This window comes from Taurulus bubalis (assembly GCF_910589615.1).
Source record: "Taurulus bubalis genome assembly, chromosome: 17".
Taxonomy (NCBI): Eukaryota; Metazoa; Chordata; class Actinopteri; order Perciformes; family Cottidae; genus Taurulus; species Taurulus bubalis.
The window spans coordinates 1,714,567-1,730,372 of NC_136605.1; the positions used below are offsets into that span (position 1 = coordinate 1,714,567).

A 15,806-nucleotide genomic window follows, 5' to 3' on the forward strand; every position below is an offset into this window, starting at 1 on the left:
AACTTTCTCATCTGTCTGCGCAGCACTGTCTGTTGAGACGTAATGTTTACCGCCGAGAATGCATAGATTTGATTGGCTGAGTGGTATAACGTGGGATGGCTTAACTCGCATGCAATTGGTCTGTGCGTTTCCACATCCGCTAAACCACTACTGTAAAGACTGCAAAAGCTGCACCGCGCCGCCGGGTAAAAAAATAAAAGCGCCCTGTCAGGTTTTAAATCATAACCTTCTGCTTTGGCTGGCGGTCCGGGTCCGGATGGGACGGCCTCTGGGTCCGGACCCGGACCGCGGTCCGCCAGTTAGTGACCTATGATCTACAGCATCACATTATGAAAGGTGTGGCTAACAGATGGGGTCTGAGCCCATGACTATACCGGCTTATCCATGTTCATGAAGCATCCTGCATTGAGATCCAGCTCAAGTCTGCTCCTTAGAATCTGTGAAGTGAAGGCTGAAGGTATAAGTATGTTATTGAGTTGTGAGTTGAGCAAAACAGGATGAGATCTGGAGATAATTGACACATTTATTGACATACGAGTCATGGTAAATACACTCGACCTCTTTGTGATACAGAAACAGATGAATACAACCACAGCTCTCACTGGCTGCTTTAGTGAGTGTTTGAAAGGCAGCTCATAGTTGAGAGATGTTACAGTGTTGAGTCCTACATACAGCTCCAGGATCAGATGTGTGGCCCTGCAGTGAAGCGTCCACAGCCTTCAGGCCGGAGTCGGCTTCTCTTCACCGACACTCTCTTCCTTTCTGTTCACTGGACTCTTCTCCACCTCCTCCTCCCCTCCTTCCAGCGCCAACCAGGACTCTTTGTGGAGCCTCTCGCTGCGCTCCACCTCCTGCACCGTGGGCGGCGCCGTCACCTGCATATGCGGCGGCAGGTGCTTGAACTCGTCCTCGTTCACATCGTAGTCCTTCATCTTGGAGTCCAGCACCCACCAGCGGCCGACGAAGCCCACGTCTAGGATCCTCCGAGGCAGCTCCCTCCAGCGCGTGGACAGGCTGGAGCACTGGGCTTCGTACAGCGTGGCGTCAGGGTCGTAGTCCGAGTGGTGCACCAGAGAGAGAACGCCCAGACTGGTGTGCTGGAGCCGGCCCTCGTTGTGGAGCTTCACCAGAGTCTGGACGTGGCCATTAGAGGTCCCGTTGCGGATCCAGGGCGACAGCAGGCCCAGCGTGTTGGAGCACTCCAGCAAGGTGGCTTCAAAGGACGCGTGGTCTGGCTTCGTGTAGAAACAAGCCAAGGACCCGCCCAGCAGAGAGGCATACACCGAGGCTTTGACCGGCCGCTCCCAGGAGCCCACCACGATGTCCCGACACGCCTCCTTGTAGTCAGAGAGCAGGCCACGGGCCCACCGCACTGCAGGGGAAGAGCAGCATATATATAATGAGTCCACCACACAGCACCGCTTATACAAGTGTGTGTGTATATGTATGTATGTATATATATATATATATATATATATATATATATATATATATATATATATATATATATATATATATACATACACACACATACAAACATACATACACGAGTTCTTAGTAACCACCGCACTGCAGGGACTAGTGTCCGGTAACATGAGGTTAACTATAACGTTACTAACGTCCCGGTACCATGGCACTAACTAGGTTAACTAACGTCACAGTAACATGGCACTAACGTCCCGGTAACATGGCACTAACTAGGTTAACTAACGTCACAGTAACATGGCACTAACTAGGTTAACTAACGTCCCGGTACCATGGCACTAACTAGGTTAACTAACTTAAGGGAAACATGGCACTAACGTCCCGGTAACATGGCACTAACTAGGTTAACTAACGTCACAATAACATGGCACTAACTAGGTTAACTAACGTCCCGGTAACATGGCACTAACTAGGTTAACTAACACCACTAGTGTCCGGTAACATGATGTTAACTATAATAACTAAAGTCCCGGTAACATGGCACTAACTATAACTAGGTCAACTAACACCACTAGTGTCCGGTAACATGAGGTTAACTATAACGTTACTAACGTCCCGGTAACATGGCACTAACTAGGTTAACTAACGTCCCGGTAACATGACACTAACTAGGTTAACTAACGTCACGGTAACATGACACTAACTAGATTAACTAACGTCACAGTAACATGGCACTAACTAGGTTAACTAACGTCACGGTAACATGGCACTAACTAGGTTAACTAACACCACTAGTGTCCGGTACCTCGCTCGCTGCTCACCTGCTTTGCTGTTCTTTAGCCGATCCCACCGGCTGCTCGGGACCGGAGCCGCTGCTGTGTCCGCCGCGGCGGAGAGCATCCTCCTCCCGACGCGCAGAGAAGCCATTCCCCGGTTTACTCAGTCGTCTGGTCACCTTCACGCCGGACAAACATGCCGTCAAGACGACAGCTCTCAAGCAGCCAAAATGGCGCCTCAAATGTGAACCCTTTTTCGTCTTCCGACAGAAAGACCGACTTCGCAAAGGTTCCGCTAACTGAAACTCATATTACTTTTGTGTTATTATTAGAAACAACATTAGGAAAATGTGTATTCTCTTAATTAAACCGATGTGCTGCATAACTTTGCATTACATCGTATGCTTTAAAAAAAAAAGAACAAACCTTTGAAAAAGAAGATGTTCACGTGACAGCTTTGTTTACGTGATGACGTGGCCGGAAGCGCTCAGAGGGTGACAGCCTGGCAGCAGGTACTTGTGGAGAGGCGTGAGTGACTTCTTTCTGTCTGCATAACCTACGTGTGCTATTACGTCTGTGTATGCCTTCAAACAAAGGAGGAATATGACAGCGTGAATTGAGCCCATCGCTAGCTATTAGGATAGCCGCTAGCTTCCATCACCGGAGACTTCCGGCTGCGCACAGGTGAGCCTGCTCCTGGAGACAGGAGGGACTATGCCCTATTTATAACATTATAACAGCATAACATTATAACATTATAACACATACTGTGATGTATGTATGTGATGTATGTATGTGATGTAGTTATATGATGCATGTATGTGATGTATGTATGTGATTGATGCATGTATGTGATGTTGGTATGGTATGTATGTGATGTATGTATGTGATGTATGTGATGTATGTATGGATTTATGTATGTGATGGATGTATGTGATGCATATATGTGATGTATGTATGTGATGTATGTATGTGATGTATGTCTGTGATGATGTATGTGATGTATGTGGTGTATGTCTGTGATGGATGTATGTGATGTTGGTATGTGATGTATGGATGTATGTGATGGATGTATGTGATGGATGTATGTATATGATGGATGGATGTGATGGGTGTATGTATGTATGTATGTATGTATGTATGTGATGGATGTATGTATGTGATGGATGTGATGTATGTATGTGATGTATGTATGTGATGTTGGTATGTGATGTATGTGACATATGGATTTGATGTATGTGATGTATGTGACGTTGGTATGTGATGTGACGTATGTGATGTATGTATGTGATGTTGGTATGTGATGTATGGATGTATGTGATGTATGGATGTATAGATGTGATGTTGGTATGTGATGTATGGTATGTATGGTATGTATGTGATGTATGTATGTGATGTTGGTATGTGATGTATGGATGTATGTATGTGATGTATGTATGTGATGTTGGTATGTGATGTATGGATGTATGTATGTGATGTATGTATGTGATGGATGTATGCATGGATGTGATGTATGTATGTGATGTATGTATGTGGTGTATGTGATGTATGTTTGTTATGTATGTATGTATGTGATGTTGGTATGTGATGTATGTGATGTTGGTATGTGATGTTGGTATGTGATGTATGTGATGTATGTGATGGATGTATGTATGTATGTGATGGATGTATGTGGTGTTGGTATGTGATTTATGTATGGATGTGATGTTGGTATGTGATGTATGTGATGTATGTATGTGATGTATGTATGTATGTATGTGATTTATGTATGTGATGTATTGACGTTGGTATGTGATGTATGTATGTGACGTTGGTATGTAATGTATGTGATGTATGGATGTATGTATGTGATGTATGTATGTGATGTATGTATGTATGTATGTGATGTATTTATGTGATGTATCTGATGTATGTATGTGATGTATGTATGTGATGTATGTATGTGATGTATGTATGTGATGTATGTATGTGATGCATGTATGTATGTATGTATGTATGTATGTATGTATGTGATGTATGTATTTGATGTATGTATGTGATGGATGTGATGTATGTGATGTTGGTATGTGATTTATGGATGTATGTATGTGACGTTGGTATGTGATGTGTGATGTATGTATGTGATGGATGTATGTATGTGATGTTGGTATGTGATGTATGGATGGATGTATGTATGTGATGGATGTATGTGATGGATGCATGTATGTGATGTTGGTATGTGATGGATGTGATGTATGTATGTGATGTTGGTATGTGATGTATGTGATGTATGGATGTATGTATGTGATGTATGTGATGTTGGTATGTATGTATGTGACGTATGTGATGTATGTATGTGATGTTGGTATGTGATGTATGTATGTGATGTATGTATGTGATGTATGTATGTGATGTATGTATGTGATGTTGGTATGTGATGTATGTGATGTTGTGTCTGACCCAGTGCTTCTCCTGCAGGTCTTGAGGCCAGGTCTGATCCCTGAAGTCATGGCGAGTCCTCATGATCTTCACTTCCAAGGTGATGACGTCATGTCCGCTGCTCTCAGTCTGTCTTTACCTCCTCGACTCCATGTCCCATGTGTCTCTCTGTCTCTCAATGTATAGGACTGTGTTTTAGGCCAATTGGAATGAATCTAAACACATTGGTTGTGCAGCAGCCTGACTGCAGTGACTTCCTGCTGCAGTAGAGCCGTGTCTGTCGTGTTAACTCGTGGTTCTTGATGCACGTCTGCAGAGTTTGAGGAGGCAGCAGAGCTCCTGTCTGCTGACCCGGGCGCATCCACGCTCAGCATGTCGGCCTCCAACCCCACCAGGACCGCAGCAGAGGACGTGAAGCTGGAGCTGTCAGAGGACGAGGAGGGCCAGGAGGAGAGCTCAGAGGTGAGGTATCAGAGGTCACGTGACACATGTTGGGCTGCTGAGTGGACAGCAGCTGACACTGTGTGTGCTTGCAGCTGCTGGGAGGACAGAAAGCAGCTGGTGGCTTCTGGACCTTTGAGTATTATCAGTCCTTCTTTGACGTGGAAACAATGCAGGTATGAACCCTCCCTCTACACTTCATGGACATCTGCAGTTACTGAACACTCTGAACATACATGAGGTTCTCATGGTGAAGACATCACCATGTTGCATGACGGTGACGTGTCGCGTGTTCCTCTGCTTGTGATGCAGGTCCTGGACCGAGTGAAGGGCTCTGTGATGCCGCTACCTGGGAGGAACTTCATCAAACACCACCTCAGGAGCAACCCGGATCTGTATGGTGAGCCAGCGGGATGAGTGCATGTACTACAGTGTTTACTTCTTCATGTCCTCTGGGTGTAAAGGTTTAGACGTGTTGAGGGGTGGTGGAGCATGTCGTCACGTTGAATGCTGCAGAGAATCTGCTCCTTAAAACTGAACTCCATGTTCAGTCTGCTGGAGACCCGGCACACAGCGAGGATGACGTCCTACTTCCTGCTCGCTGTAGTCTGTCATGATGATGTCATCAGCTCGAGGTGGAAGAGAGGGAGGATGACGCTCTACTTCCTGCTGGCTGTAGTCTGTCATGATGATGTCATCACTTGAGGTGGAAGAGAGGGAGGATGACGCTCTACTTCCTGCTGGATGTAGTCTGTCATGATGATGTCATCACTTGAGGTGGAAGAGAGGGAGGATGACGCTCTACTTCCTGCTGGATGTAGTCTGTCATGATGATGTCATCACTTGAGGTGGAAGAGAGGCTGTCTGCATTTAGAAGATAAACCATCACTGTGTCACAAAGTAGTTGAAGCATCTCAACACTGTGATGGAGGTCTGATCACAGATGATCATGTGACATATCCGTCTGCTGGGAAAGAAACTAAGAAGAACCACAATGATCCACCACTCTGTGGTCCTGTTATGTTATTGATCCTCTTCACTTTATGATCCTGTTATGTTATTGATCCTGTTATCTTATCGATCCTCTTCAGTTTGAAATTAAGTAAAATGTCTTCTCTAAACTGTTCCTAGATTTTGCTAAACCCTATTATAGTTTGTCCCTATAATGTAAACCATTGCAACAGGGGGAAGACTCACTGTGTGTGTGTGTGTGTGTGTGTGTGTCTGTCTGTCTGGGGGGCGGGGCGGCTGTGGCTAGCATGCCTGTCTTTCAATCAGAGGGTTGGTGGTTCGAACCCCGGCTCTGCTAGTCCATGTTGTTGTGTCCTTGAGAAAGACACTTAACCCCTAACTGCTCCCTGTTGCTCTGTCTACGGTGTATAGAGCAAACATGTAAGTCACTTTGGATAAAAGCGTCAGCTAAATGAAAGGTGTGTGTGTGTGTGTGTGTGTGTGTAGGACCCTTCTGGATCTGTGTCACGTTGGTGTTCTCAGTCGTCATCAGTGGGAACTTGTCCAGCTTCCTCAGTGAGATGGGGAACCCGTCCTACCACTACAGACCCCAGTTCCATCGAGGTCAGTGAGTCATCAGCTGAGTAGTGTATACTATGTATAGAGTAGTGTATAGTAGTGTATATACACCAGAGTAGTACAGTATATGTAGTTTATCTGTATCTGTATTATCTGAGTCTGTCTCTTGGTCCCGCCTCCACAGTCACCATAGCAGCGCTGGTGATCTTTCTGTACGCCTGTATAGTATATTATAGCATAGTGTAGTATAGTGTATATAGTATTATATAATAGTAGTTTGTCTCTCTCCACAGTAACTATAGCAGCGCTGGTGATCTTCCTGTATAGTATATTATTAAATAATAGCAGTCTCTCTCTCCACAGTAACCATAGCAGCGCTAGTGATCTTCCTGTACGCCTGGCTGGTGCCGGTTGGCTTGTGGGGTTTCCTGAGCTGGCGGCAGGGGTCTGAGCGGCAGGTGGGCGGATACTCCTTCCTGGAGACGGTGTGTGTGTACGGATACTCGCTCTTCATCTACATCCCCACCTCGGTGAGTGTGTGCTCTCTCAGGGTCTCTACCTCAGCAGAGAGCTCCTGTTTACTGTGTAGCGTGAACGATGGTCTTGCCAGGGGAAAGAGGAGGGTAGGGGGGAGAGTAGGAAAGGCAAGACCTCGCACCTAACTCGGTGGCACTCCGTCAGCTAGTTATCCTAGTGATCCCGGAGGAAATGATTATCCTCATCCGATATTGGCATAACGCCTTCGGTCTTTTATCTCACCCCGTGCTATATCGTTAGGTTTTTGTGTTATTTTCGAATTAAGTTATAGGTTTTGTCGAGGGTGTTTTACAGCTTCCGCTCTAGATCCCCTGCGGTAGGCTGTAACTTCTCTCAACCCTTATCAAGCGAGTACGTATATCGTCTATACCTTCTCTCTACCTATTTTGACAACCATCCATCCATCCATTATCAGCCGCTTATCCGGGGTCGGGTCGCGGTGGCAGCAGGTTCAGCAGGCCGACCCAGGCTTCCCTCTCACCCGCAACACTTTCCAGCTCATTCTAGGGGATCCCGAGGCGTTCCAAGGCCAGCCGGGAGATATAATCCCTCCAGCGTGTCCTCGGTCTTCCCCGGGGTCTCCTACCAGTTGGACGTGCCTGGAAAACCTCTAATGGGAGGCGTCCAGGAGGCATCCTGACTAGATGCCCGAACCACCTCAGCTGACTCCTTTCGACACGAAGGAGCAGCGACTCGACTCCAAGCTCCCTCCTGATGTCCGAGCTCCTTACCCTATCTCTAAGGGTGAGCCCGGCCACCCTGCGGAGGAAGCTCATTTCGGCCGCTTGTATTCGAGATCTCGTTCTTTCGGTCACGACCCAGACTTCGTGACCATAGGTGAGGGTTGGAACATAGACCGACCAGTAAATGGAGAGCTTCGCCTTCCGGCTCAGCTCCCTCTTCACCAGGACGGACCGGTACAGCGCCTGTTTTATTGCTGCAGCCGCACCGATCCGTCTGTCGATCTCCCGCTCCACCTTACCCTCACTCGTGAACAAGACCCCGAGATACTTGAACTCCTTCGCTTGGGGTAGGCAGTTTGTCCCCACCTGGAGGGAGCAATCCACCGGTTTCCGGCAGAGCACCATGGCCTCAGATTTGGAGGCGCTAACTCTCATCCCTGCCGCTTCACACTCGGCTGCAAAACGCCCCAGTGAATGCTGGAGGTCACAATCCGAGGAGGCAAACAGGACCACATCATCCGCGAACAGCAGAGAGGCGATCCCGAGACTCCCGAGCCGGATCCTCTCCGCCCCCTGGCTGCGCCTAGATATCCTGTCCATGAAGGTCACGAACAGGACCGGTGATAAAGGGCAGCCCTGGCGGAGGCCAACACCCACCGGGAACGTGTCTGACTTACTACCGAGGATACGAACACAGCTCCTACTGCAGGCGTACAAAGACCGGATAGCCCGTGCCAACGGGTCCGGCACCCCATACTCCCGCAGCACCCCCCACAAAAACCCCCGAGGGACCCGGTCGAAAGCCTTCTCCAAGTCCACAAAGCACATGTAGACTGGTTGGGCAAACTCCCAGGACCCCTCCAGTAGTCTTGCAAGGGTAAAGAGCTGGTCCACTGTTCCACGACCGGGACGGAATCCGCACTGCTCGTCTTGAATCTGAGGTTCGACAAGCGGTCGGAGCCTCCCTTCCAGCACCCTGGCATAAGCTTTTCCCGGGAGGCTGAGCAGTGTGATGCCACGATAGTTTGAGCACACTCTCCGGTCCCCCTTCTTGAAGATGGGAACCACCACCCCGGTCTGCCAGTCCATGGGCACTGTTCCCGACCCCCATGCGACACTGAAAAGGCGTGTCAACCAAGACAGCCCAACAATGTCCAGCGCTTTCAGCATCTCAGGGCGGATCTCATCCACCCCCGGCGCCTTGCCACCAAGGAGCTTTTTGACTACCTTAGCGACCTCTGCCAGGGATATGGGAGAAACCACCCCAAAGTCTTCCGGCGCTGCCCCCTCTCTGGGGGACATGTTAGCCGGGTTTAGGAGTTCCTCAAAGTGCTCTTTCCACCGCCCGACGATGTCCCCATTCCGGGTCAGCAGTTCCCACCCCCCTGCTGAGAACAGCCTGGGGTAGGCCCTGCTTTCCCTTCCTGAGCCGTCGGATGGTTTGCCAGAACTTCCTTGAGGCCAACCGAAAGTCCTTCTCCCTGGCCTCCCCGAACTCCTCCCATGCCCGAGTTTTAGCATCCGCGACCATCGCAGCTGCAGCCCTTCTGGCCTGCCGGTACCCGTCAGCTGCTTCAGGAGACCCCTGGGCCAGCCAGGCCCGAAAGGCCTCCTTCTTCAGTTTGACGGCTTCCCTCACCCCCGGTGTCCACCACCGGGTTCTCGGGTTGCCGCCACGACAGGCACCGATGACCTTCTGGCCACAGCTCCGAGCAGCCGCGTCCACAATAGAGGCTTTGAACATGGTCCACTCGGGTTCCATGTCCCCAGCCTCCCTCGGGATTTGTGAGAAGTTCTTCCGGAGGTGGGAGTTGAAGACCTCCCGGACAGGGTCCTCCGCCAGACGTTCCCAGTTCACCCTCACTACACATTTGGGCTTGCCAGGTCTTTCTAGCCGACTCCCCCGCCATCTGATCCAACTCACCACCAGGTGGTGATCAGTTGACAGCTCTGCTCCTCTCTTCACCCGAGTGTCCAAGACATACGGCCGCAGATCAGATGATACGACTACAAAGTCGATCATTGATCTCCGGCCTAAGGTGTTCTGGTACCAGGTACACTTATGAGCCACCTTATGCTCGAACATGGTGTTCGTTATGGACAAACTGTGGCTAGCACAGAAGTCCAACAACAAAACACCATTCGGGTTCAGATCGGGCAAGCCGTTCCTCCCAATCACGCCCCGCCAGGTTTCTCTGTCATTGCCCACGTGAGCGTTGAAGTCTCCCAGGAGAACTATGGAGTCGGCAGGCGGCGCCCTTTCCAGGACCCCTCCCACCGACTCCAAGAAGGCCGGATACTCCGAACTGCTGTTCGGTGCATAAGCACAAACAACAGTCAGAGCTTTACTCCCTGCAACCCGTAGGCGCAGGGAGGCGACCCTCTCGTTCTCCGGGGAAAACTCCAACATAGCGGCGCTCAGCCGGGGGCTCGTGAGTATCCCCACTCCCGCCCGGCGCCTCTCACCCTGGGCAACTCCAGAAAAGGACAAAGTCCAACCCTTCTCCAGGAGCTTGGTTCCAGAGCCCATGCTGTGCGTGGAGGTGAGCCCAACTAAATCTAGCTGGTACCGCTCCACCTCCTGCACCAGCTCCGGCTCTTTCCCCGCTAGCGAGGTGACGTTCCACGTCCCTAGAGCTAGTCTATGCTGCCGGCGATCGGCTCGCCCAGGTCTCCTGCCTGGCCCGCCGCCCGGTCTGCATAGCACCCGACCCCGATAATTCTCCCCGCGGGTGGTGGGTCCACGGGGTGACTGCTGCTCCATGTTGTTTCTTCGGGCTGAGCCCGACCGGGCCCCATGGGCGAAAGCCCGGCCACCAGACGCTCGCCGACGAGCTCCCCTCCTGGGTCTGGCTCCGGGAGGGTGCCCCGGTTTCCCTTGTCCGGGTGAGGTAGCTTTAGTCCGTGGGCTGCAATTCATCAGGGTTTTTTGAATCGCTCTTAGTCTGGGCTCTCCCCCGAGACCTGTTTGCCTTGGGAGACCCTACCAGGGGCTGACGCCCCGGACAACATAGCTCTCAGGATCACTGAGCCACTCAAACTCCTCCACCACGTTAAGGTGGCGATTCATTGGAGGAGTTTTTAGGTGTTATTTTGACACCATCTCATCATTATGACAAACACTGCAAAAGTCTTCACCCAAAGATACTTACCTTAAGTCTCTTTGGTAGATTCAGCGTCACCTCTGTATCTCACGGTGGATGGACAGGGAAAGAGGGTTTAAATTGTTTTAAAGAACCAGAACCTTTGGTTTGGTTTCAGTTCCTTCCAAAGGGTCAGGCTGAGTTTTTATTCAAAGTTTATCTTACATACAAAAGATTAAATTCAATCAAACAGTTTAAAAATCACAAGTAACTAAGAGAAGGGGTTAAGTTTTTTAGAGCTGGTGAGTGAACACCTCTTCTCTCTTGTCTACTCCTGCACAGATTTTGCCAGGCACCCCTCTCCTGATAGCAGAAGTTTCTTCCAGACTCTAAAGCTGGAGACCTGTCCCAACCCCTAAGGGCTGGGACAGGTCCAATCTGATTGTTCTCCTTTTCTAGTAAAGATGCATATTAAGTAACTAAGAGGAAGGGTTAAGTTTAGAGCTGGTGAATAAACACCTCTTCTCTACTCTTGCACAGAATTGTCAGGCACCCCCCAAAAAACATGCATTCCTACCCTCTCTTTTATACACCAGAATACATAAATCTTCCTGTCACCAGAGTTGGACAGAGTTAGTTAGATAGTTTCACTACCTTATTTGGTAATACTGCCAATGCATGCTCTTTAACAAAGGAGAGAACATTTAACACATCTCATTCAAAAAGAGTATATAACATAGCAACTTATAGCGTCCTATGAATTTTCTATGGTCTAATCACAAACTATAATGAAAATAAAAACCAAACAGTATATTTATATATTCAATGGTTATATAGAAAAAGAAGATTATTATATGGTTATAATAGTTAGACCTTTTTACTTTCAAATTATTCCTCGGACACTCAACAACTGACATAGTCTTTAGTGTTGTAACGGGACCGGCCCTGACCTGGTCAGAACTTAGTGGGAGCGCCTACTCCTCACGCCAGCCGTGTAAGGAGGGCCCGTTTTAGAACCCTGAGGTTTCCCTCTCAGTTTGCTTTCGATTACAATTTATAGAGACAATGACGGATGTTAAAAACCCCATTCGTTCAGTTTTTCCCCGTGGCCTACCTATTTCATTGAGCCACAGTAATCCACCGAACTATTTCCTCTAACAGAAAAGGAAGATGAATCGTTTTACACACAGTGCAACCCAAACAATTACTTACATTTGTCTGGATCTGGAAACGAGGCGGGATCGTGCTGGATTGTGTTCCCTGGTCAATGGCCTCGGCCTGGTGTTAACCTTCTTCGCCTCAAAACCTGGAAGTTATCTTATTCCATTAAACGGGAGTCCCCATTGAGTAGAGTTCTACACTCTTATTTTAGAGTATACATTTTATTTCATTTATTATACACACAGTACCTAACTGAGTCTTTTTTTTACTTGGAGGATCCCCCCTCAGTAGCTAAGAGTCAGCTCACCAGTATCATATGTTTAAAAAGTTACAAGAGCAAAAGTCACATTGTAATTCATCAACTGTTTCTTTTTTGTCTTGGAGGGAATCCCTGCAGCGCTTAGAAGCAGTTACCAGTAATTACAATATGGGAAAATCTCGGTTTGATTTCTCAAACCGAGATTTCCATCTCAGGGACAGAGCCCAAGAGGAGCACAGTGACGAACAGCGCAGTGACCAACAGCGCAGTGACCAACAGTGCAGTGACTAACAGCGCAGCGTGTAACAACGCAGTGCCTAACAGCGCAGCGTGTAACAGCGCAGTGATGCCTCAACGTGTGACTTCTGTCCAGGTCCTGTGGATCATTCCGTTTGAGTGGCTGCGCTGGACTCTGGTCCTGTTCGCCATGGCGGTCTCTGGCTCCGTGCTGGTCCTCACCTTTTGGCCTGCGGTCCGTGACGACACCAAGGTGATGTCGGTGGCCACGGTGGTGACCATCCTGCTGCTGCACACGCTGCTGGCTGTCGGCTGCAAGGTGAGCGAGCCTCACGGTCACTGATCCGCCGCTGACTTTGAGGGAGGACTACATGTCGTGTATTTTGTCTTTCAGATGTACTTCTTCCACACAGAAGTCCATGTTCCAACACTGACGCCCACATCCGCCCCGCTGCACCTGACCGCGGCCACAGGACCCCACTGACAGCAGGGAGGATGTCATGTGTAATGCCATGTTCAGGGTCAGGGTTCAGGCGGTGTTGATTACTGCCGTTGGTGATCTGTGATGAGCTGATGGGAGGGTGCGTGTGATTGTTGTCTAATTTATCCTGTGTGGCTCTACTGGGACTGGAGTTCTTGTTCACTGGAATCATTGTACATGTTTACAGAGATGTCTGAGGATGTGGTGCAAGTTTAGAAGAAGACATTAAAAATGATTCATTGGTAAAAGGGAAACAGTGTAAAAACCTCTAAACCCAATACAATCATTAAAGCTGCTGCAGCATTCGTTCAGTCCGTTCTTTTGCTCTCCCGTCGTGCCGACATTGCTTCAGTGCTGTGATCTCACCGGAGAGTTTCTAATGTATTCCAGGAAAAAGGTCAAATGCCGTGAAATTTTTTGCAAAAATATACTTTGGTTTCTGACTAAATACCTGTCAAACAAATCTGTTGATCAGGAGCTTCAGCTGTGCTTTGCAATTCAATTCACGTTATTCATATAATCCAAAATCACAAATGTACAGTCTGTCCAGCATCTTCTGCCCTTGGACCCTCGCATCAGAGAAGTGGCCTGAAAGAGAAAAGCTTGACCAGAAGAAGGACAGCATGTGAACCCAAGGGAGAAGCAGAGAGACGGTCGTTAACGTGCATGAACTCAGACAGGAGAGAGAGGATGTCATGTAGTTAATACATGTTAGCATTGATTAAACAGAGTCAACATCCTCTGAAATGAACAGAAACTGTTACTCAGACATGAACACGTTGATCTCTATGAGTGGCCTAATGTAAACATAGTGTAATATAAACGCACTCCATACCTATAACATGGACAGCTGAGCTTCCACTCATCTGGAAACCAGTGAAGTCATGACAGTTATGATGGGTCAGAACTAGATGGAGGACAGCAGAGCCGGACACATGGTGCTCAGGGACTGCAGAAGTCTTTTTACTTATTTTAGTTTTGCATTTTTAGACTTTCTTTGTCCATGTGTCAACAGTGTAGTCTTGGTTTACATGATATTATGTACAGATACAATAAGAACTACACATGAAATGGTGGTCCCAAGAAGAAGAGAGCTACTATTCAATTCAATTCAATTTATTTTATATAGCCCAACATCACAAATACAAATTTGCCTCGCAGGGCTTTACAATCTGTAACATAACATCCTGTCCCGGGACCTCAAATCGGATCAGGAACAACTCCCCCAATAAAGATAGTAAAAACCCTTTCACAGGGAAAACAGGAAGAAACCTTCAGGAGAGCAACAGAGGAGGATCCCTCTCCCCGGATGGACAGATGCAATAGATGTCATGTGACCAGAATGAATAACGTAACAGAGTTACAGCACATTCAATGAATATGACAGAAATTATTCATATAATTTGATGAGTAGTAGGCATGGTCCATGATCCAGATGACCACGATCCATGAAGCAGAATGAGGGAGAGAGGAGGGGCATCAGCAGGGCCATGGCAGGAGGCAGGACCGGTTCCAGGCAGCCACGATACATGCTACTGGTCCTCTCCTGAGTGCTGTGTGTGTGTGTGTGTGTGTGTGTGTGTGTGTGTGTGTGTGTGTGTGTGTGTGTGTGTGTGTATGGAGAGCTGGTAGGTGACAGCTCAACCAGAGGGGAGCAGATGATAGTAAACCTTCCTTGTGTGAATAATGCTGCGAAAGGACCCGGCGCTTTTGGAGCCTTAATAAAAAAAAGCGCAGGCTGATTTTCAAGGTAGTCACAAAGTGAATATTGAGTATCAGATAAAACAATTGTTGCATGTGATGTTGTTTCCACTGAGTCCCTGGGTCATGTCCACAGTCATGTCCACTGAGTCATGTCCACGTCCACCTGAGTCATGTCCACTGAGTCATGTCCACCTGAGTCATGTCCACTGAGTCATGTCCACTGAGTCATGTCCACCTGAGTCATGTCCTCCAGAGTCATATCCACTGAGTCATGCCCACCTGAGTCATGTCCACCAGAGTCATGTCCACTGAGTCATGTCCACCTGAGTCACGTCCACTGAGTCATGTCCACCTGAGTCATGTCCACCTGAGTCATGTCCACTGAGTCATGTCCACCTGGGTCATGTCCACTGAGTCATGTCCACCTGAGTCACCGCCCACTGAGTCATGTCCACTGAGTCATGTCCACTGAGTCATGTCCACCTGAGTCACGTCCACTTAGTCATGTCCACCTGAGTCATGTCCACTGAGTCATGTCCACCTGAATCATGTCCACTGAGTCATGTCCACCTGAGTCATGTCCACTTGAGTCATGTCCACTGAGTCATGTCCACTGAGTCATGTCCACCTGAGTCATGTCCACTGAGTCATGTCCACCTGAATCATGTCCACTGAGTCATGTCCACCTGAGTCATGTCCACCTGAGTCATGTCCACTGAGTCACGTCCACTGAGTTATGTCCACCTGAGTCATATCCACCTGAGTCATGTCCACTGAGTCATGTCCACTGAGTCATGTCCACCTGAGTCACATCCAATTAGTCATGTCCACCTGAGTCATGTCCACCTGAGTCATGTCCACCTGAGTCATGTCCACTGAGTCATGTCCACCTGAGTCATGTACACCTGAGTCATGTCCACCTATGTCATGTCCACCTAAGTCATGTCCACTAAGTCATGTCCACCTGAGTCATGTCCACTGAGTCATGTCTACCTGAGTCATATCCACTGAGTCATGTCCACCTGAGTCACGTCCACTGAGTCATGTCCACGTCCACCTGAGTCATGTCCA

At 48.5% G+C, this 15,806-nt stretch overlaps 2 protein-coding genes across 2 annotated transcripts; one reads left to right on the top strand and one right to left on the bottom strand.

Moving 5' to 3' along the window:
• Positions 1-509: 509 nt before the first annotated feature.
• Positions 510-2,431, bottom strand: timm29 (translocase of inner mitochondrial membrane 29). Its single transcript, XM_079232832.1, has 2 exons — positions 2,247-2,431; positions 510-1,372 (listed from the first exon to the last, which is right to left on the bottom strand). Exons 1-2 carry the CDS (start codon positions 2,350-2,352, stop codon positions 720-722), a joined length of 759 nt encoding a protein of 252 aa, XP_079088958.1. The 5' UTR covers positions 2,353-2,431; the 3' UTR covers positions 510-719.
• A 342-nt stretch (positions 2,432-2,773) lies between these two features.
• yipf2 (Yip1 domain family, member 2) lies at positions 2,774-13,327 on the top strand. The gene is made up of 9 exons (XM_079233777.1): positions 2,774-2,885; positions 4,659-4,719; positions 4,936-5,081; positions 5,156-5,236; positions 5,373-5,460; positions 6,519-6,635; positions 6,954-7,120; positions 12,687-12,869; positions 12,945-13,327. The coding sequence occupies exons 2-9, from the start codon at positions 4,689-4,691 to the stop codon at positions 13,032-13,034; spliced, it is 903 nt and encodes a 300-aa protein (XP_079089903.1). The 5' UTR covers positions 2,774-2,885; positions 4,659-4,688; the 3' UTR covers positions 13,035-13,327.
• Positions 13,328-15,806: the final 2,479 nt, after the last annotated feature.

Bases quoted from the DNA above. Each gene is read 5' to 3' on its own strand.
- timm29 (XM_079232832.1), bottom strand. From the start codon at position 2,352: ATGGCTTCTCTGCGCGTCGGGAGGAGGATGCTCTCCGCCGCGGCGGAC. The intron at 1,373-2,246 runs GTGAGCAGCGAG...CTTCCCCTGCAG, and splicing joins GCTAAAGAACAGCAAAGCAG to TGCGGTGGGCCCGTGGCCTG.
- yipf2 (XM_079233777.1), top strand. From the start codon at position 4,689: ATGGCGAGTCCTCATGATCTTCACTTCCAAG. The intron at 5,082-5,155 runs GTGAGGTATCAG...GTGTGCTTGCAG, and splicing joins GCCAGGAGGAGAGCTCAGAG to CTGCTGGGAGGACAGAAAGC. The intron at 5,237-5,372 runs GTATGAACCCTC...CTTGTGATGCAG, and splicing joins TTGACGTGGAAACAATGCAG to GTCCTGGACCGAGTGAAGGG.